The sequence below is a fragment of the Muntiacus reevesi genome, chromosome 15 (assembly GCF_963930625.1).
Source record: "Muntiacus reevesi chromosome 15, mMunRee1.1, whole genome shotgun sequence".
Taxonomy (NCBI): Eukaryota; Metazoa; Chordata; class Mammalia; order Artiodactyla; family Cervidae; genus Muntiacus; species Muntiacus reevesi.
The window spans coordinates 1,618,814-1,640,031 of record NC_089263.1 but is presented as its reverse complement, the minus strand read 5'-3'; the positions used below and the strand labels follow the sequence as shown (position 1 = coordinate 1,640,031).

The 21,218-nt window shown below is 37.2% G+C and overlaps 1 protein-coding gene across 5 annotated transcripts in view; it reads left to right on the top strand.

The window, feature by feature from the left end:
• UBE3A (ubiquitin protein ligase E3A) overlaps positions 1–21,218 on the top strand; it is a 93,011-nt gene that overhangs the window by 44,505 nt on the left and 27,288 nt on the right. For all 5 annotated transcript variants that reach the window (XM_065906847.1, XM_065906844.1, XM_065906848.1 and 2 more), the window contains one exon: positions 17,140–17,444. In XM_065906847.1, the coding sequence (XP_065762919.1) occupies positions 17,140–17,444 (305 nt within the window). The remainder of the gene's footprint in view (positions 1–17,139; positions 17,445–21,218) is intronic.

The following is a 21,218-nucleotide window of genomic DNA, read 5'->3' as shown; positions in this document are numbered from 1 at the left end:
CCATGATGTGGGAGACCCGTGTTCGATCCCTGGGTCGGGAAGATCCCCTGGAGAAGGAAAGGGCAACCCACTCCAGTACTCTTGCCTAGAAAATTCATGGATGGCAGAGCCTGGTGGGCTGCAGTCCATGGGGTCACAAAGAGTCGGACACAACTGAGCGACTTCACTCACTTACTCACTCAATGTGATAGTAAGGCATAAGCCGAAAGGAAGCATTTGATAATATCTCATCAGGGTAAAGTATTTTTGCCTGAGGACAGGCCTTGGTAAGAAGAGAGGGCACTGGTATATCTCAAAATGGTTCCTTTCTCTGCCCCCCTGCTAGAAGCGTGAGAGGAGTTTTCTCAGTGCTGGCTCTGAGAACCTGCTCAAGCTCCTTGGGGTAATTCTCATAAAAACTCTGGGGGCTCCCTTATGACTGGCCCCTCCCCCTGGAGTGTTTAACTCCAGATTTTCTCAAGGCCGAGCCTCTGGGAGTTTGTCATTACAGTTAAGGTTTTTCTGTCCTGTCACAGGTTCCTGCTTGTGGGTCTCTGCTTCAGTAAACTATGACTCCCTGTATGTACCTGTCTCTCAGTGTCAGACACATTTGGCCTTATGTGCCTTCCTCGTTTAGGGATCCAAGAAGAGTTGTGGAGTCCTTTCGTCTCTTCATCTTTTTATTTGTTACTGGACTGGAGTAATTACTTTCTAGCTTGTGGAACCAGAAATCAGAAGCTGAGATGTAGCTTAGGTGCTCTTTTGTCTGTGGAGTGGAAGAAAATGTTTATATACAACTCCAAATTAAATATATGTGTATAAAAACATTTTTGGATTAAATAATGTCTTGAAATACATTCTGAAGTAAAAGATACAAAATAAAGATAGCTCTTCTGTTTTCAGGATTCTCTCCTATGGGTTCTGATACCATGTTCTTGTTCTCCAGATAGAGCCTTTGCATATACTTTTGTGTGCCTCTGATACTCCTAAGGAACTGGGAGGTATCCTGATACCTGTTTGCCTTTGTGGTTAAGTACTAGAAAAAAATAGTTAATTGACACTGCTTTCTAGACAGTATCAGGAGAGAAAATGAAGAATCCTTACTGAGGTTCTGAAATTTGCTAGGTTCTGGGAATGTAACTGTAGATAAATGGTCAGATCATGTGTCTCAGGGAGCTTACCATGTAATTAATAGGCACTTATTATAAAGTGTACTGAAAATAGGTACAGGTTACTGTGGGAGCAGCAGTCATGATCCTGAAATGATACTAAGCTGAGTCTTTAAATAGAAGGAAACATGCTACTGGTTCATGCTAGGGATGAATGCCTCTGACGGAGTCTTCTCAGAAGGCATAGTGAGCACACAACCCTGCTATTTTGTTGAAGTACTCCAGCGAAGCAGTTTTTAGGGTCAGTGCAAATTTGTGTTTTATTTATTATGTTGTACATGTCCTTTAAAGATTTTAAGAAATGTTAGAATAGTTTACAGTCCTTCTCCTAGAATACTTTGTGAGGATTAAAGGCCATAATGTGCAAAACCCACTCACTATCTTAATGAATTTTTATTGTTATTGATGTTTCTTGCATCAGTTTCCTCTTCTTTCCTGCTACTTCTTCACTCTTTGTCTGGTCTCTAATAGTAGTCATTACCTAACTAGATTGCGTGCCTCCAGTTTTGCCAATTTTGGTCCTAGTTTAAAACATGGAATTTATCATAAAGGCAGATTTGACTTAGTCATTGACTTACTTAAAACCCTTTAATGACTCCTGCTGCAAATGTTCTTATCTAGTGGTTTATGAAAAGTGTGTGAATATTCTGAAACTTCTTGCCAGAGTAAGTATATATGCATTTTTATGGGAAGAAAGTTCCTGACCTTTGTGAGATTACTTCTCTGCTGGCTAAACTCTGCATTCCTTATCGTGTCTTAGAAACCCTCCTGTAATCTGCCTGTCCCTGCCTTCGCTTAGTCTTTGAGCCCTCGCTTGACCTGTGTGCCACTGAACTGCATCCAGTGGTCTTCTGCCTTCACGCACTCATTTCTCTCTCATCTGAAACAGTCTTCCCACCCTCAGTGTCATCTGTTCCCCAGTCATTCTTTGCAGTTCATCTTGGCCAAGTTGCCTCTTTTTATATTGCCATGCCTCCTGAGTCCCTGTGATGTTAAAAATCTTCGGGGTTCCCCCCTGCCCCCCACCCCTTAAACAGTTCCCTGACGATAGAGCCCATAAAAAATAGCCATAAGACCTGAAATAATAGTTCTATTTTCTCAGGCAGAGTTTGAAATATACTGAAGAAGACATTTGGAAGTCATCAGGTATTGCTAAAGCCTTGAAAGATGAAAGTGTCCAAAGAGAAATATCTAATGACTCGTCCCTGGGGAGTATAAGCATTTCTAGATTAGGAAGGGAAGTATCTGAAGAATAGCCAGAGAGAAAGGAAGTCAGGAAATAGTGTCCTGAAAGCCCATAGTCAGTAAATTCCAAAGACCTACATTTCTTAGCAAGGTTACATAAATTTGATACACAGTTTTAAGTTTGATATAGCCCCATTTGTCTATTTTTGCTTTTGTTGCCTGTGCTTTTGGTGTCATATCAAAGAATTCATTGTCCAAATCTCATGTCCTGAAACTGTTTCCTTATGTTTTCTTCTAGGAGTTTGGTAGTTTCAGCTTGTATATTTAGGTTGATCCATTTTGCGTAAACTTTTATATTGTATTGTATAAACTAAGGGTCCAGCTTCATTCTTTGTGTGGGGATATTCAGTTTTCCCAGCACCACTTGAAGAGACTGTTCTTTCCACATTGTGTACCTTTGGTACCTTTGTTGAAGATGATTTGACTGTTATGTTCTAAGGGTTTATTTCTGGATTCTCTGTTCTGTCCCATTGGTCTGCATGTCTTGTCTTTATACCAGTACCATGCTGTTGTGGTTACTGTAGCTTTGTAAAGATGTTTTAAAATCAGGAATTGTGAAGCCTCTGGCATTGTTTTTTCTCTTAAGATTATTTTTGCTATTTGGCATCCTTTGAGATTCCATATGAATTTTAGGATTATTTTTTCCTATTTCTGAGAAAATGTCATTGGGATTTTGATAGGGATTGAATTGAATCTTTAGATTTCTTTGGGTAGTATGGACATTGTAACAGCACTTCAGTTTTGCAGTCAATGAACGTGGGTTATCTTTCCATTTGTTTGTGTCTTTAGTTTCTTTCAGCCAGTGTATTGTCATTTTCAGTGTACTAGTCTTTTTGCCTCCTTCAATAAGTCTGTCCATAAGAATTTTATTTTTTATGCTGATATGGAGGGGAATATTCTCTTAATTTCCTTTTCAAGTTGTTCATTGTTAGTTCATAGAAACAAAACTGATTTTTGCATCCTGCAACTTTACCAAATTCATTTATTAGTTTTAACAGTTTGTGTGCATGTAATCTTTATGATTTCCTCTGGGCAGAGATGATTTTGTTTCTTCCTTTCCTATTTGTATACTTTCATTGGTTTTATTTACCTGAATGCACTGACTAGGATTGCCAGGAATCCTGTGTTGAAAGGAGAGTAGGCATCGTTGCCTTGTTCGTGATCTTAGAAGGAAAGCTGTCAGTTTTTCACCATTGGGCATGATAGTGACTGTGGACTTTTTATATGGCCTTTATTATGTTGGGATAATTTTCCTTTTGTGTCCGGTTTGACTTTTTGTTATGAAAGGGTATTTGTCAAATGCTTTTTCTGCATCAGTTGAGATGGCCATGTTATTTTTGTCCTTCATTTTGGCAGTTTGGTATATGATATTGATCGATTTTCATATGATGAAACATCCTTAACATTCCAGGAATAAATCCCACCTGGTGATGGTGTATAACTTGAAAGTGTTGTCAGATTTTGCTTCCTAGTAATTTATTGATTTTTGCACCCATATTCATCAGGGTTATTGGTGTGTGTTTTTCTTGTCTCATATGTCTTTCATTTTGGCATCAGGATTATGCTGGCCTTATAGGTAAGTTTGGAAGGGTAGCCTTCTCTTCATTTTTCAGGATGAGTTTGAGAAGGATTGTTGTTAATTCTTCTTTAAATCTTCGGTAGAATTCTCCAGTGAAACTATCTTCTCCTGGACTTTTGTAGAAATATATACTCATTTTTTTAAGGTTATTCAGCTCATTGGTGTATCTTGTTGTTAGTGGTCTCTTATATTTTCTGTCTTTGTGGCATCATTACAACTTATCTTCTTTTATTTCTGATTTTGAAAATTTGAGTTTTTTCCTGGTTTAGCAAATGATTTGATGATTTTCTCGAAATTCCCCCCAAACAACTGTCGTTGGTTAGTTTTTCTCTTCCCTCTGTGCTCTATTTCATTTCTCTGTAATCTTCATTGTTGCCTTCTAAATTTGAATTAGTTTGTTTTTTGGTTACTTGAGGTCTAAAATTAGGTTGTTGATTTGAGGTCTTTTCTCTTCTTTAATGTGGGTGTTTACCACTGTGAACTTCCCATGCTTCCGCTGTGTCCCATACATTTTGGTATGTTATGTTTCATAGTTGTTTCTTTCAAGGTATTCTGTAATTTTTTTGTTTTTTTCTGATTTCTTCTTTGACCCATTGGTTGTTCAGACTATGTTGTTTAATTTCCATAGTGGTTATTCAGTTTTCCTTTTGACTGTGATTTTTTATTTCATTCTATTGCAGTTGGGAAGGACACAGTATGCTCACCATCTTCTGAAATTTGGCTAAAATTGTTTTGTGGCATGGCATGTGCTCTTTCCTGGAAAATGTCTCATGTGCAATTGAGGAAACGCAGGTTCTGCTGTTGTTTTGTGCAGCATGTTTTATTTGATTGTTAGGTCCATTTGGTCTATTATGGTGTTCAAGTCCTTTGTCTCCTAAATGATTTTGTCAGGTAGATAGATATACTATTGAAAGTGAGATACTAAAATGTCCTGCTATAATTTTTACAGTCTGTTTCTTCCTTCGATTCTGTCAGTGTTTCCCTAATTTATTTCAGTGCTCTGCACATATATTTTTAGTTGTATCTTTCGGTAAATTGACCATTTTTTAAAAATTATGTTATGTCCTTTGTTTCTTTTTTTTTTTTTTTAAATTTTATTTTATTAGTTGGAGGCCAGTTACTTCACAACATTTCAGTGGGTTTTGTCATACATTGACACGAATCAGCCATAGAGTTACACGTATTCCCCATTCCGATCCCCCCTCCCACCTCCCTCTCCACCCGACTCCTCTGGGTCCTCCCAGTGCACCAGGCCCGAGCACTCGTCTCATGCATCCCACCTGGGCTAGTGATCTGCTTCACCATAGATAATATACATGCTGTTCTTTTGAAACATCCCACCCTCACCTTCTCCCACGGACTTCAAAAGTCTGTTCTGTGCTTCTGTGTTTCTTTTTCTGTTTTGCATATAGGGTTATCGTTACCATCTTTCTAAATTCCGTATATATGTGTTAGTATGCTGTAATGTTCTTTATCTTTCTGGCTTACTTCACTCTGTATAATGGGCTCCAGTTTCGTCCATCTCATTAGAACTGATTCAAATGAATTCTTTTTAACGGCTGAGTAATATTCCATGGTGTATATGTACCACAGCTTCCTTATCCATTCATCTGCGGGTGGGCATCTAGGCTGCTTCCATGTCCTGGCTATTATAAACAGTGCTGCGATGAACATTGGGGTGCACGTGTCTCTTTCAGATCTGGTTTCCTCGGTGTGTATGCCCAGAAGTGGAATTGCTGGGTCATATGGCAGTTCTATTTCCAGTTTTTTAAGAAATCTCCACACTGTTTTCCATAGTGGCTGTACTAGTTTGCATTCCCACCAACAGTGTAAGAGGGTTCCCTTTTCTCCACACCCTCTCCAGCATTTATTGCTTGTAGACTTTTGGATAGCAGCCATCCTGACTGGCGTGTAATGGTATCTCATTGTGGTTTTGATTTGCATTTCTCTAATAATGAGTGATGTTGAGCATCTTTTCATGTGTTTGTTAGCCATCTGTATGTCTTCTACACCTTATCTTTGACAAAGGAGGCAAGGATATACAATGGAAAAAAGATAACCTCTTTAACAAGTGGTGCTGGGAAAACTGGTCAACCACTTGTAAAAGAATGAAACTAGAACACTTTCTAACACCATACACAAAAATAAACTCAAAATGGATTAAAGATCTAAATGTAAGACCAGAAACTATAAAACTCCTAGAGGAGAACATAGGCAAAACACTCTCTGACATAAATCTCAGCAGGATCCTCTATGACCCACCTCCCAGAATATTGGAAATAAAAGCAAAACTAAACAAATGGGACCTAATGAAACTTAAAAGCTTTTGCACTACAAAGGAAACTATAAGTAAGGTGAAAAGACAGCCCTCAGATTGGGAGAAAATAATAGCAAATGAAGAAACAGACAAAGGATTAATCTCAAAAATATACAAGCAACTCCTGAAGCTCAATTCCAGAAAAATAAATGACCCAATCAAAAAATGGGCCAAAGAACTAAACAGACATTTGTCCTTTGTTTCTTAATGAGAGTTTTTAACTTGCACTTTATTTTCTCATATTATCTGCCTTCTTTTGGTTATCACTTGCATAGTATGTTTTTTCTTTGTTTCACTTTCAGCTTGTGTGTGTGTGTCCTTGTATCTGTAAAGTAACTCTTCTGTATACAGCATTAGTTGGGGTCTTGCTGATCTGTCCATGATGCTAGGTGTCTCACTGTATCTCACTGTGCATACTGCTGATTGAACCCATGGTAGACAAGGCACGAGTGGGGAAGCTGGAAGAAGCTCAAGGAGTCATAGGACTTGCAGACCCGTGTATTCTTCATTCTCGCCTGGCTGGCGCCGCAGCTGAAGCAGCAGACCTGCTGTACTCTCTCCTCCCGTGGCTGGCTCCACGGGCACAGCCGTGACGTAGCAGAAATGCCGCCACTTTCTAGGTGGAGCTCACGTGCTGACAGCACACAGCAGCCTGTGACCAAGCAGTGCCTCATGATGCACATGCATAGTGCGATCAGTGATCTCAGCTGCTGCATGCTCACTGTTTACAAAACCTGGGGCAAAAGAGCCTGAACACGCCGTCTTGGTGATTTACTCTCTTCCCCACAGTTGGGTTTTTCTTTTTTTAATTTATTAACCTATTTAGCCATTCTGTATCTTTTGATTAGGAGTTTAATCCATTAATATTTAAAGTACTGATAGGAAAGGATTTACTATTGCCATCTTGCTAATTGTTTTTTGTATATCTTATAGTTATTTTTTTCCCTTTTTCCCTGTGAGATGTCTTCCTTTGTGTTTTGTTGTTTTTTTTTTTTTCTTATAGTGACATGCTTTGATTCCTTTCTTTGTGCGTCTTTTGTAAGTATTGTCTTTGTGTTTGTGTGCTAAGTCATTTCGGTCGTGTCTGACTCTTTGTGACCCTATGGACTGTAGCCCGCCAGGCTCCTCTGTGCATGGAATTCTCCAGGCAAGAATACTGGAGTGAGTAGCCATTCCCTTCTCCAGGGGATCTTCCCGACCCAGGGATTGAGCATGTTTCCTGTGGCTTCTATTACAGGCAGCTTCTTTACCACTGAGTCACTGGGAAAGCTAGTGTTTACCATTGTGTTCACCATGGTGATTACATATAATCTTACAGTAGTAGTGATGTATTTTAAACAACTGATTATTTCAGTTGCATACAAAAACTTTGCATGTTTCTCCTTTTTGTTATGACATAAATCACACCTTTTGTATATCCGTTAACATATAGCTGAGTTTAAAAACAGTTATTTGTTTGTTTGACTGTGTCGAGTGCTAGCTGCAGCACTCAGAGTCTTTGTCGCGTGTGTCGGATCTTTGGTGGTGGTGCGTGGACTCTTTAGTTCTTTGCAGGCTTGGCAGTTGCCGCATGAGAACTCAGTTGCTTGGCAGCAGACGGAATCTTAGTTTCCTAACCAGAGTTGAACCTGCATCCTCTGCCTTGTCAGGTGGTTTCCTAACCATTGGACTGCCAGAGAAGTCCTTATAGTGGAGTTTTTGTTTTTAATGTTGTTCTAACTCTACCTGAATATAAAGTGATTTACTCATCACCATTGCAGTATTACAGGATTCTGTGTCTATAAATTTACCTTTACCTGAAGGCGTTATATTTTCAGATGCTGTTTTGTCGTGTATCCTTTCACATTTCTTGTAAGGCAGGTTTAATGTTGATGAACTAGCTCAGCTTTTTTTTTATGCTAGGAGGTATTTATATCTCCTTTGCGTTTAAAGTCAGTTTTGCCAAATAATAGTGTTTTTGGTTGGACGTTACTTATTTCCAGCACTGTGACTATGTCATCATACTCCTTTCTGGCCTGCAAGATTTCTGCTGATAAGTGTATTTGTAGTCTTATGATAGCTTCCTTGTGTGCGACCAGGTGTTTCTGTTTAGTAGCTTTCAGAATTCTCTATTTTTTATTTTGCATCTTACTATCTACCTCTTTGGGTTCATCCTAATTGGAGTCCTTTGAGCTTCTTAAAATTAAGATGTCCATTTTCTTCCTCAGATTTGGGCGGCATTTGGCTATTAGTTTTTCATTTAGCCTGCTTCATTCTCTCTTCTCTAGCTGGTATTCCCCAATGCATATGTTGGTCAACTTGGTGATGTTCCATCCCATAAGTCCCTTTGACTTTCTTCACTTTTGTGGGTTTTTTTTTGTTTTTTTTTTTTTGCTTTTTTTCCTTCTGACTCAAGAATTTCAAAGACTCACCCGTCAAGTTCATTGATTTCCCCCCCGCCTTAGGCTTGATCAAATCTGCCACTAATCCCCTCTTGTGAATTTTTCAGTTCAGTTATTATATTCTTCAGCTCTAGAATTTTTGTTTGGGTTTATTTTTTTTTATTTTTTTTTGTTGATGTTCTCATTTTGTTCATGCACCATGATTTCATCTAGTTTTTAATTTATGTTCTGTTGTACTTTGTTTCCTTATGGCAGTTATACTGAATTTTTTTTGTCATTTTAATTTGTAAAACTCTTATCTCTTTAAGGTCATTTTCTAGAACTTTATTTTCTTTATTTGACTGGGTCATGATTATGTTTTTTGTGTCTTGTTGTTGTGGATTTTTCATTTGGAAAACACCTCTCCCATTCTTCATGGACTGGCTTCATAGAGGGGAGGATCACGTCATTCAGTGTAGCTAGAGAATCTTGGTACCTCTAAAATCTTTTAGGGGGTGCATCTTCTCTGGATTTGTCCTTATAATTTCCCAATTGAAGGGGTTTATTATTTTTTTTTTTTCCAAGAGTGTGTAGTCTTTTGCCCTCTCTTGTGTCTTTCCGTCACACTTAAGGTTCTCTGGGGCTGCAGCAAGCCAGACCTGCCTTTTGTTTTCCTCAGCATCCAGTGTATGCTGGTGCCAGTTCTCTGAGTTAGGCTAGACAGAAACTAGTCCCTTGTGCAGCCCCTTGAAAAACTGGAATGTTGGACATAATTCTTCTCTCTCTCTTTTTTTCCCCCCCTTATCCAAGGGTGATGCTGCAAGTTAGGCTTTTCATCACTGTTGTGAACTGTGCTACTTGGGGAGAGGTTGAGGCAATTGATATGGAATAACTTTTCTTACACATTTCTGGCTAGTTTAGTCTTTGAGTTTGCTGGGTTTACCTACAGCTTTCTAACTGGTTTTGGAGGTCTTAAAAACATTTTAGCATCACATATAAGTCAGAGTTTTGTGGGGGAATTGGTCTGGTGCTTCCTTTTTCTCTTGCTGGCTTAGTTCTGGTTAGTTTTTTATGTTTTCTCAGATGGTTTAATGATTGTACAGTTCAGTTGATGGAGGAATATACCTATGGGTTTATTTATCATCTATACAAAACTAACTTTGATATATATTAAATAATCTTTAGTATAAATTAAAAGATCTGTCTTAATAATTTTTTCACCCTAACACTGAAAGAACTCTAGGTGTTTTCTCAGCAGTGTATATTAAATCTATTATGTTTTAAAGTATCTCCAAGGTTTTCTGAGCTCGCTAACAAAAAGATTGTTTTATAGGTGATCCAGCTATCTAGAATTGCAAAGTAGTCAGCCAGCCAGCCAGATCTTTGTCACAGAAATTACAGCATATTGCCTGATCCATGGTAGACACGCAAGTGTATAATTAGTCATGGAACAAGTTTTGTCTTGATTGTCTTTGAATCAGAAGCAGAAATCAAAGACCATATTTCATGATCATCACAGAATTAGTAGTTGTTGTACAGTAATCCCAACATGTGCTTTGTATTCCTTTCCCTTTCAGATCTTAATTGGAGGGAGATGGATGGATATATTTTATTGTTTGTTTATTACACTTCACTCTAAAATGTCACGCTGTTTAAAAAACCAAAAGATTTTTTAAGATGAGTAATTTTATATAAATGTTTATTCTACAGTTTCTGTGTATACTGTGTAAGAAACTATTTAGGCACAGATTATAAACCTCAGTAAGAGTACTCAGCAGTTACTGTTAAACATATTTCTAAAGGAAAATATACCAATTAAAGTAAAAACTTTTTTGTGGAAACTATATCTTATTCTGTAGTTAAATGTAGTTGATGGCTGTTTATTTGATCTACTCTCTAAAAAAGTTGCAATGTGGCAACAGTATTTTCCCCGCATGATTTATTTTAAAAATTTACAAACAAGCAGATAAGTTGATGCCATGTGCCTGTCATCTTTATTGTTGTTCAGTTGTGTCTGACTCTTTGTGACCCCATGAACTGCAGCATGCCAGGCTTCCCTATCCTTCACCATTTCCCAGAGGTTGCTCAAATTCATGTCCATCGAGTTGGTGATGCCATCCAACCATCTCATCCTCTGTGGTCCCCTTCTCCTCCTGCTTTCAATCTTTCCCAACATCAGGGTCTTTTCCAGTGAGTCAGTTCTTTGCATCAGGTGGCCAAAGTATTAGAGCTTCAGCCTCAATCCTTCTAATGAATATTCAGGACTGATCTCCTTTAGGATGGACTGGTTGGATCTCCTTGCAGTCCAGGGGATTCTCAAGAGTCTTCTCCAACACTACAGTTCAGAAGCATTCATTTTTCAGCACTCAGCTTCTTTATTGTCTAAATCTCACAACCATACACGACTACTGGAAAAACCATAGCTTTGACCATATGGACCTTTGTTGGCAAAGTAATGTCTTTGCTTTTTAACATGCTGTCTAGGTTGGTCATAGCTTTCCTTCCAAGGAGCAAGTCTTTTAATTTCATGGCCGCGGTCATCATCTGCAGTGATTTTGGAGTCCAGAAAAATAAAGTCAGCCACTGTTTCCACTGTTCCCCATCTATTTGCCATGAAGTGATGGGACCAGACGCCATGATCTTAGTGTTTTGAATGTTCAGTTTTAAGCCAGCTTTTTCACTCTCCTCTTTCACTTTCATCAACAGACTCTTTAGTTCGCTTTCTTCCGTAAGGGTGGTGTCATCTGCTTATCTGAGGTTATTGATATTTCTCCCTGCAGCCTTGATTCTAGTTTGTGCTTCATCGAGCCCAGCATTTCGCATGATGTACTCTGCATATAAGTTAAATAAACAGGGTAACAATATACAGTCTTGAAGTACTTCTTTGCCTATTTGTAACCAATCCATTGTTCCCTGTCTGGTTCTAAATGTTGCTTCTTGATCTCCATACAGGTTTCTCAGGAGGCGGGTATGGTGGTCTGGTATTCCCATCTCTTGAAGAATTTTCCGCAGTTTGCTGTGATCCACATAGTCAAAGGCTTTAGCATAGTCAGTGAAGCAGAAGTAGATGTTTTTCTGGAACGCTCTTGCTTTTTCTGTGATCCAGCAGATGTTGGCAATTGGATCTCTGGTTCCTCTGGCTTTTCTAAATCCAGCTTGAGGATCTGCAGGTTCTGGGTTCATGGACTGTTGAATCCTTGCTTGGAGAATTTTGAGTACTGCTTTGCTAGCATGTGAGATGAGTGCAGTTGTGTGGTAGTTCGAACATTCTTTGGCTTTGCCTTTCTTTGCAATTTGGAATGGAAACTGACCTTTTCCAGTCCTGTGGCCACTGCTGAGTTTTCCAAATTTGCTGGCATGTTGAGTGCAACACTCTCACAGCATCATCTTTTAGGATTTGAAGTAGCTTAGCTGGAATTCCATCACCTCTACTAGATTTTTTCATCTCATTTGTCATCTAGATTCTGCTTTTATTATTTACATTGCTTTGTCACATATCTCCCCTTCTACTTTTATTCATCAATCCATCTTTTTATCCCCATACATTTCAAAGTCACTGACATCCCTTTCCCTGAAGGTGAAACCATTCTTAAAAAGATTTCTGCAAAGTTTTCTAGAGTAACTTGCCCTCCACATATGATTTATTCCATAGAACATTTACTTGTAGGACTGTGTTACTGATTCGTAGAAATAAAATAAGTCAGTGGAAAGTACTGCTTGTTTTAAAAGTGTAAGTAATGTTAAGAGTCAAGAGCATTGAGAGCACTCTCACTAGATGGTTTTACAGGATTTGATAAGAAGTACCTTTTATAAAAAGTCAGTATGTTATAAAGTACTTGGTTTGTTTTTTGCATAGAATAAAAGTAAGATGTAAGGAAATTATAGAAAGTAAGCCCCAACCCATCTTGGGATGGTTTTGAATGACCCATAAGATGGAACCAGTAGGGAAAGCACCTTTCTTCATATCTTTCCTGTTTTCTCATTTTCTTCCTCCTCTTTCTCTCTCCTTGTCCCTTCTTTACCTTTCCTTTCCTCCCTCCCTCCTTTCTTCACATTTGAGGGAGTTACACATTTTATTGCACTGATTTGCTGATTGAAAAGAGTGAGGAGGCCACATGATTGGATGGAAGCCTCACTGGAGGGCACAGTCTCTAAATTAAGAGTTGGGAAATTGTTTCTGTCACGTGGTGTTTATTTTAGTCTCTGCAGGCTAGACTACAATCTCTGAAAACTACTCAACTATGCTGCTTTAGTGTGAAAACAGCAGTAGGCAACATGTAAATTAATGAGTGTGGTTATGTTCTAAGTAATACTTTGTGGATGCTAAAATTTGAATTTCATGTAATTTTTACATGTCACAAGATGTTATTTTTTTAACTGACTTTCTCAACCATTTAAAATTTAAGAACAATTCCTAGCCTACAGAGCTTTTAAAAAAAGAGGTGACAGATTTGGTCCATGATCTTTGAATTGGTAACTCTTAATATATAGGGATTAATCTTGTACAGGTTAATTACCAAAATGTCATTATTAGCGTACACATTTCCCAATGTTGAGACCTTTTTATATGCTCTTAATTAGATGGGGATACAGAATTGTGTACAGGTAATTCCAGGTGTCAGTGAAGTGAGGGAAGAGAAAAATGCTTGGTATGGTTGATCCCACTGATAACATGGAGATTCTGGCTTGGCCTTTCAGTCTTGTCTCATCAGTCTAGCTGCTATTTCTAAGTCTTGGGGCAAAGAAGTGGATCAGATAGAGGAGCCTACTCTTAAATCTATTCTCAATGGTATTAAAGGCCCAAGGTTTGGAGTCAAACCTGGGTTCAGATCTCTTATAAAATGTGTGACTAGTTATGTAACTCCTTTGACCATAATTATAGACTTTTAGGATGGTAGTAACAATTATAACAGTAACAGTGGCTAACACATTGTGCTTACTGTGTGCTGTGCAGTGTTCTAAGGACTTTGTATATATATAGTAACTCATTCAGTTCTCACAGCCACAATAATCCTGTATACCATCATTTTTAAGTTGAGGAAACTGAGACACAGGAGGTTTAAGTAAACTTATTCAGGGTCACATAGTTATTAAGTGGCAGAGCCAGCATGTGAACTTGGACAGTCTGGCCTGAGTGTGAGCTTTTAACTTACAGGGTTTACTATCTTCCAAAGTGAGAGTATCTGTAAAATGCCTAACATGTAGGTCTTCAAAAAATAGGTATGTTTACTTTGCCAAATAGAGTGCTACCTGTTCCTCAAGAAGCTTGTGTTCTTGTGTGATGCCAGATACTCCATAAATATGAGATTCAAATTATGGTTTTTCAGAATACATTTTACTTTTTTCAGTTCCATACTATTTATGGGATTTTTTTTTTCCATAAAAGTTTTTAGTACTGCTATTGTTAAGAATTGGAATTGAAATGTATCACCTTCTGTAAGACAGTATAGTAGACTTAGACTCTGAAGCCGGAAGGCCTCTGGACTCCTGTTTTTATCCAAGTTCTGCAGTTATGCTGTGTGACCTTGGATACATGATTTGACTCTGTGTCCCTTTTTTGGCTGTAGACTGACAGTAATCCTCAGAGTTAGGAACTCAGATGAGATAACCTATGTCATAGTGCCTAGCAGTGTGTCCAGTATGTTACTAGCTATTCAATAAATGCTTGTACTTGGCTCACCTCCCTGTTACAGATTTAGAACTGAAAGGAGCCTTAAAGATTGGAAACTGAGGCTCGATAGTACAGCTACTTTGAGACTTAAAGCCAGTTTTCTGATTTCTCAGTCTTGTTCTGTTTTTAGTGTTCACACTTGTTTGTGCATTGCATTCAAAAGCATTATGTATATGACTTTTTTTTTTTTAAAGGACAAAACCTAACATTCTTATTAAAAGTAGCTAAATTATTTTTGGTATTTTGAACTTTGAAACTAATCTTCAAAAAATCATATTGATAATTTAGTAAACCTGGAAGCCATTCAAATCATATATATGAAGTTTTAAAACCACTAACATTTCCCCATTCATATTCATTAATTTTAAATAAGTACTGTTATAGAAAAAATAACTTACAAGCAACATGATAGAATAATTTTAAAAACCCATCCAATCACATTCAGAAAATGGCTATTAACACTTTGAAGTAAAAATGGCTAATTATGACAGTACTTTGTGACTGACTTTTACAATTAAAAGATCAATTAATGATCTATGCTAAATTCAGATCTTGATAATTTTTATTTATTCCATTGTGTGGATGGTTATCAGTTCCTTTTAGTAATCTCCTATTTTTATGGTATGTCAGTTTTTCCCCAGACTTTATAGAAACATCGTATTTTGCAAAGCTGTCCTATTTCACCAAAAATGGGATCTTTGGTTCATATGGTTGATCCTCATATTCACTTTTAAGACTTTTGATGCCTGTTAATAATTTACTTCCAGAAAGAAAATGCATATTTATTTATATTCTCACTAAGGAAAGCTATTGCATTTTTGAAGAAGCAGCAAAGTGTGGCATAAATCTTACAGATCCTTTACTTCTCTTTACATGTTGTCACTTTAATATTTTGCACAGTGATATATTTGGAATAATACATTTTAATTTTCAGGAGTGGAATTATTTATAACTGCATATAATAAGATATTTCAAGTCATGTTCATGCAGTTTTTAAGAACATTTTGTGGGTTTTTCTATTTTCCTCTGTTTGCATGTAGTGAGTGGTAAATTTGCATGGAACTTCTGAAAAACATAGCAGCAGAATGAATTGAATGGGTTTATTACTGTTTGTCACTTACCTTGATAGTTTAGAGGCAAAGTCCTACTTTTGAGACAAAATTGAACTTACTGATGTGTCTCTTATTTGTCTTCTTGTGAGTTCCGTTTCTCATGATTAACAAGATGTATCTCACAATTAACAAGATGTAAACTCTAATACTGTTTGCCATTTAGTCCTTCATGTTTGTGAGATAATTGTAAGAACATCGTAAGAATTAAATTAGGTAAATTATTTTTTCTAGTTATGATTATTTGATGTTTTTATTCCTACATGTATATTTGGAACCAAAAGGAATAGCTATGAATTATGATTTTTTTTAATCCAGTAGACTACTCAAAGTTATGGTTTTATAGCATCAATAGTAGTAGAAGTATATAGATCTTAAGATTTGAATAAACAGTAAAGATAGAAATCTAGTCCAACTTCTTACTTGATGAAATAACCCCTTCTTCAGTATTCTTGCTGGGCTTCCCTGGGTGGCTCAAATGGTCAAGAGTCTGCCTGTAATACAGGAGACCCGGGTTAAATCCCTAGATCGGAAATATCCCCTGGAGAAGGAAATGGCAACCCACTCCAGTTTTCTTGCCTGGAGAATTCCATGGACAGAGGAGCTTGGTGGGCTACAGTCTCAGTTCAGTTCAGTTCAGTTCAGTTGCCCAGTCGGGTCCAACTCTTGGTGACTCCAAGGACAGCAGCATGCAAGGGCCTCCCTGTCCGTCACCAATTCCCGGAGCTTGCTGAAACTCATGTCTGTTGAGTCGGTGATGCCATCCAACCATCTCATCCTCTGTTGTCCCCTTCTCCTCCTGCCTTCAGTCTTTCCAAGCATCAGGGTCTTTTCCAGTGAGTTGGTTCTGCAGCCTACAACGAGTCAGCCTGCAATGAGTCTATGAGTTGCAAAGAGTCCAACATGACTAAGGGACTAACACTTTCGCTTTCACTGACCTTGCTAGGTCTTCTGGAACAGCAGTAATGAAACATTAATTCACATACGTTAAGCTCACAAAGTAAGAGGGATATAAGATTTTGCTCTAAAAAGAATTTAAAATATTCAGTATTCCCATGGTGTGGTATTAATGAGGTATTAATAGTATTAATGGTACCATGGTATTGAGGAAGGTTTAATGACACCTTTTGGGTTCAGGGTAGTATGTTTTGAACCACTTTCTTGCAATATAATACAAGCTTTGAGTATTTTACTTATAAATATCTTTAAAAATTCTTCATATAGTGAAGGAGGGGCACTTTTTTGTTCCACGTAGAAGTTCTGTGTTAATCAAGTATTTACAGACTGTTAAAACAAAATGGGGATTATATAAAAGAAAGCTGGAATGGTACTTTAGACTCTTCATTTTCTTAGTGTTAATTATAAAGTGATAAAATACTAAACCTCTTAGCCACAAAACTTTTCAGCTGTTGTGCTAAACAATTAAAACACATCAAACAAGCCCCACTCACCATACCAAAGGAAAGCACATTCTATGAAAACAGTATTTTGACAAACATTGGTATTCATAGGTCTTAGGAAATAGCTATCAAATATTTCTCCAGTTAAAGGTTTTGTGTAAGTAGTGCATCTCTATTTCTATACTTCATCTTAATATGCAAGTTTATTACTTCAGTGCTTGACTAACTTTTGCCTTGCTGATGATCTGTTGAGCTTTGTACCTGAGAGCTGTACTAATCACTGTGCTTATTGTTTGAATGTCTGGTACAGGAAGCGAGCAGCTGCAAAACATCTAATAGAACGCTACTACCACCAGTTAACTGAGGGCTGTGGAAATGAGGCCTGCACGAATGAGTTTTGTGCTTCCTGTCCAACTTTTCGTCGTATGGATAACAATGCAGCAGCTATTAAAGCCCTCGAGCTTTATAAGATTAATGCAAAACTCTGTGATCCTCATCCCTCCAAGAAAGGAGCAAGCTCAGCTTACCTTGAAAACTCTAAAGGTGCCTCTAACAACTGCTCTGACATAAAAATGAACAAGAAGGACGGGCAAGGAGCAAGAGATGATTTTAAAGGTAAGTTGTTCTATTTTTAATTGAGAATTTTTTTTACTGAAAACCAAATTAGAGATTTTCAAGATGTGTGAGGTGTTGCTGTTGTCGTTTGCTTAGGACATGTTTATAGTGAAGTGAAGTCACTCAGTCGTGTCCGACTCTTTGCGACCCCTTGGACTGTAGCCTACCAGGTTCCCCCATCCATGGGATTTTCCAGGCAAGAGTACTGGAGTGGGTTGCCATTTCCTTCTCCAGGAGATCTTCCTGACCCAGAGATCGAACCCCAGTCTCCCGCATTGTAGGCAGACGCTTTACTGTCTGAGCCACCAGGGAAGCTCATGTTTATAGTGGAATTGATTTTTATGTGGAAAAGGGCAGAACTAAATAATATAATTGAGTTAATGATTTAACTCTTTCACTATTCTTATGGTCTTCTAATTAGAAGCAGATTATATTTCCAAAATATATTGTATATTTTTTTGAAATTATATTTCCAAATTCCTTTCTTAATGGATTGATTAGAAATATTAAATGTTTTCCACTAGGAAAAATGTGTTATGTAGTAGTTGATCACTTAAACTGGGCCATGAAGTCAATTAGCTATTAGAATAGCTGGCCTAAGTATCTGGAATGTGTTTTGGAACCTGAGCACTATATAGCAGATGGAGCAGAAAGAGGAATTTCTATTTCTGAAGACACTGCAAATGTTGTAATAGTTACCTGAAGAATAATGTTTTTCCTTCTAATTTATTCTTTCCATATCATGCTTACCTTCTCCCAGGCATTTAGCACACTCATACTGCCAAGAATCATTACCTAACAATGGTAGACTCCAGCCAAGCTTTACTTTGCTGTCTAAATAATCCTGTATTCCAAAACTGTTAATTTTTTTTTCTTTTAATCACCCAAGCTTTCTTTCTCCCAATGAAGGCAAATCAGTATTAGAAGCAAGCTAATTGAATTTCTGAATGAATGACAGCTCTGCCCAGAGGTAATTCTGTTTTAAAAGAGGAAGCTTTTTGTTTAGGATGTATATAAGTTAAATTTCTATAAAGTTTTCAGTAACGTTATTTGAATCAAGTTTAAATTAATTAGTGAAATGTAGTTGTGTTACAGCTTCTACTCGTTTCCACAATAAAGCAGTTCTTATAACTTTATACAACTTTGTTGTGTGAATATTTCTATTCTATGAATTAGTACACGCCAATAATAAATAAGGGAACGTTGTTAATAACGTATAATGTAAAAGTTAGGGCTTCCCACATAGCTCAGTCAGTAAATAAACTGCCTGCAATGCAGGAGACCCGGATATGATTCCTGGGTGGGGAAGATCCCCTGGAGAAGGAAATGGCTGCCTACTCCAGTATTCTTGCCTGGAGAATCCCATGAACAGAGCAGCCTGGCGGGTCTGTGGGGTTGCAAGAGTCAGACACGACTGAGCGACTGAACCACCACCACATTATGTGCATTTTCCCAGTAAGTGTGTATCACAAGAACAGCAGTCACTATGAATGTAGGGTGTGCTGTCAACAATTGAATGCAACATGCCATTGGGGGTTATGATACAGGATGGGTGTACCCATCTTCTTTTTGGCTATGTGCTTTATCTTAGAGGTACTTACTGAGTACTTCTTCCCAGTCTTCCTGTACTGTTTAAGCTCAAATCTGTATAATTTAGCAGTTTGTTCTTCCAGTCTGCAACACTCTTCTTCCCACCCCCTTTTTCTGGCAACATTTGTATTTACTATCATACGTTTCTACTAGGAATTATGAATGCATCAACGCCACTAGTATTTTTGAGTGTTAATTATATTTGCTGGCTCTAGTTTCAGTTTGGGGTATCGAATAGTCTACCCTAAACTCTGATTTTGCATGAGAATTTAAGTATAAAATGGTATAGATTAAGAGTATTATTCAAATATACATATCATAAAATATATATGTATATCATACAAAAATGTCTCAATTATTGTTTTCTCAGTAAAATACCTCATTTTATTGATACCCAAATGTTATGAATGTTTATATCTCAAAATGCAGTGTCTTTTTAACTAATTTATACTTATGTCTGAAAGATTCAGTGTAACATTTTAAGCAGAACACTATGTGGATAAAATATTGGTACTTTTTATGCAGAATTAGAATGTCAGAAACATTTGAAAATGTTCTGAAGGGTGTGACATGTCAACAAAAAGGTGTGTGGGTCTAGAACATTGCTGTCCATAACATAAGCCATGTTTATGGCATGCAAAGTGTTAACAACTTTATGATTTGATGATTAGGAAGCACAGTGTCCTGTGTCCTAACTGGATAGTTATTTATAATAGCTACTTACCATGTATTGGTTGCATATTAAGAAATTAGGATTTTTTTGCATTATCCTAAAAGAACATGTTGTAATTTTTTTTCCCATTAAAATAATGGGAAATACACTCCAGTTAGCAGTTTCACACTTCCCAGGAAAAGATTGTTGAAGTTTAGCAGAAGATGCCTATGTGTTTTTAATAGAACAAACCTAAGGATTTGTTCTTAAAGAGTTGTGGCTGTAAAAGAATGTGTTGCCAGTCTGTATTAAGGACCAAATATTAAATTTGTGGTGTGATAAAAATCTGGTATTTTGGTGGTTCAGCATTTGGAAGCTGTTCATTCACTAATCATTTGCATTTTAAAATGTCTTTTACTCTAAAGTAAATATAAAAGTAGAGGTAAAATCATATTAAGAAATTTTATATGTTGTACAGTACAAGGGTCCATTTGTCATAATGACAATAATTATCTACATGACTAAAATTATCCTCTGTGTAAGTATTTGATGACAAAGCTGTCATTCTTTTGATTAAAGGGATAGATTAAGATTTTTATTAGTAACATTTTTTACCAATATATCTTCTTAAAGTTAATAAACAAAATATATCACTTGTTCTCTTTCCTATAAACGTATCTGAGTATTCAAAATCACAAAAACTATTTGGAGTGCTCCATTTTTATTTCTTCCACAGTTTGATAATTTTTACTAGCCAATATGAAAAGTGGTCTTGAAATGTTCCCCGGTGGTGCAATGGTAGAATATCTGCGTGCCAATGCAGAAAACATAGGAGACATGGGTTGGATCCCTGGGTCAGAAGATCCCCTGGAGTAGGAAATGGCAATCCATTCCAGTATTCTTGCCTGGAAAGTTTCATGGACAGAGGAACCTGATGGGCTAATGTCCATGGGTCCCAAAGAATTAGACACAACTGATCACAGCACATTTTTTTTCTTAATTTGTTAAGGAACAGTTTTATGATGTTACCTCTATAGTTTTTGTTTTCATAATTTGAAATGGTGATACTAGTTAGCTTATTTTATCTACTAATAATTAAATGATTTATTTTTCTACTCAAAATATGAATTAGTCATGTTTGCCTCATTTATCAGGAAAGCAAACCCTCAGAAGTCTACCGATAGACTTCCACTTAGGTCTGCAGACCTGTTTCATAAATCGGTCCCGCAAGTGCAAGTGAGAATTGGAATACTAGCGTTTAGTTTTTGCAGTTTCTTTCATAATGGCATGTCATGATAAAGATTGGTGAATGAATTTGGAATTAGCTAGCATAAAGTGTCGGCCCAGATGTATTAGAGACCTGGAGGGAAGAGAGCAGTTTCAGAGAATCACATTTCAGACATGAAGTGATTTTAGTCCTTCCTTTGGAGTTAAGAGGTAATTACAGTAGAAAATGTAAGTTAATATAGCCATGCAAACTTTTTAAATTATCTTTGCCCAGAGTATTTATTCTTCTCTTTGCTATTGATTTG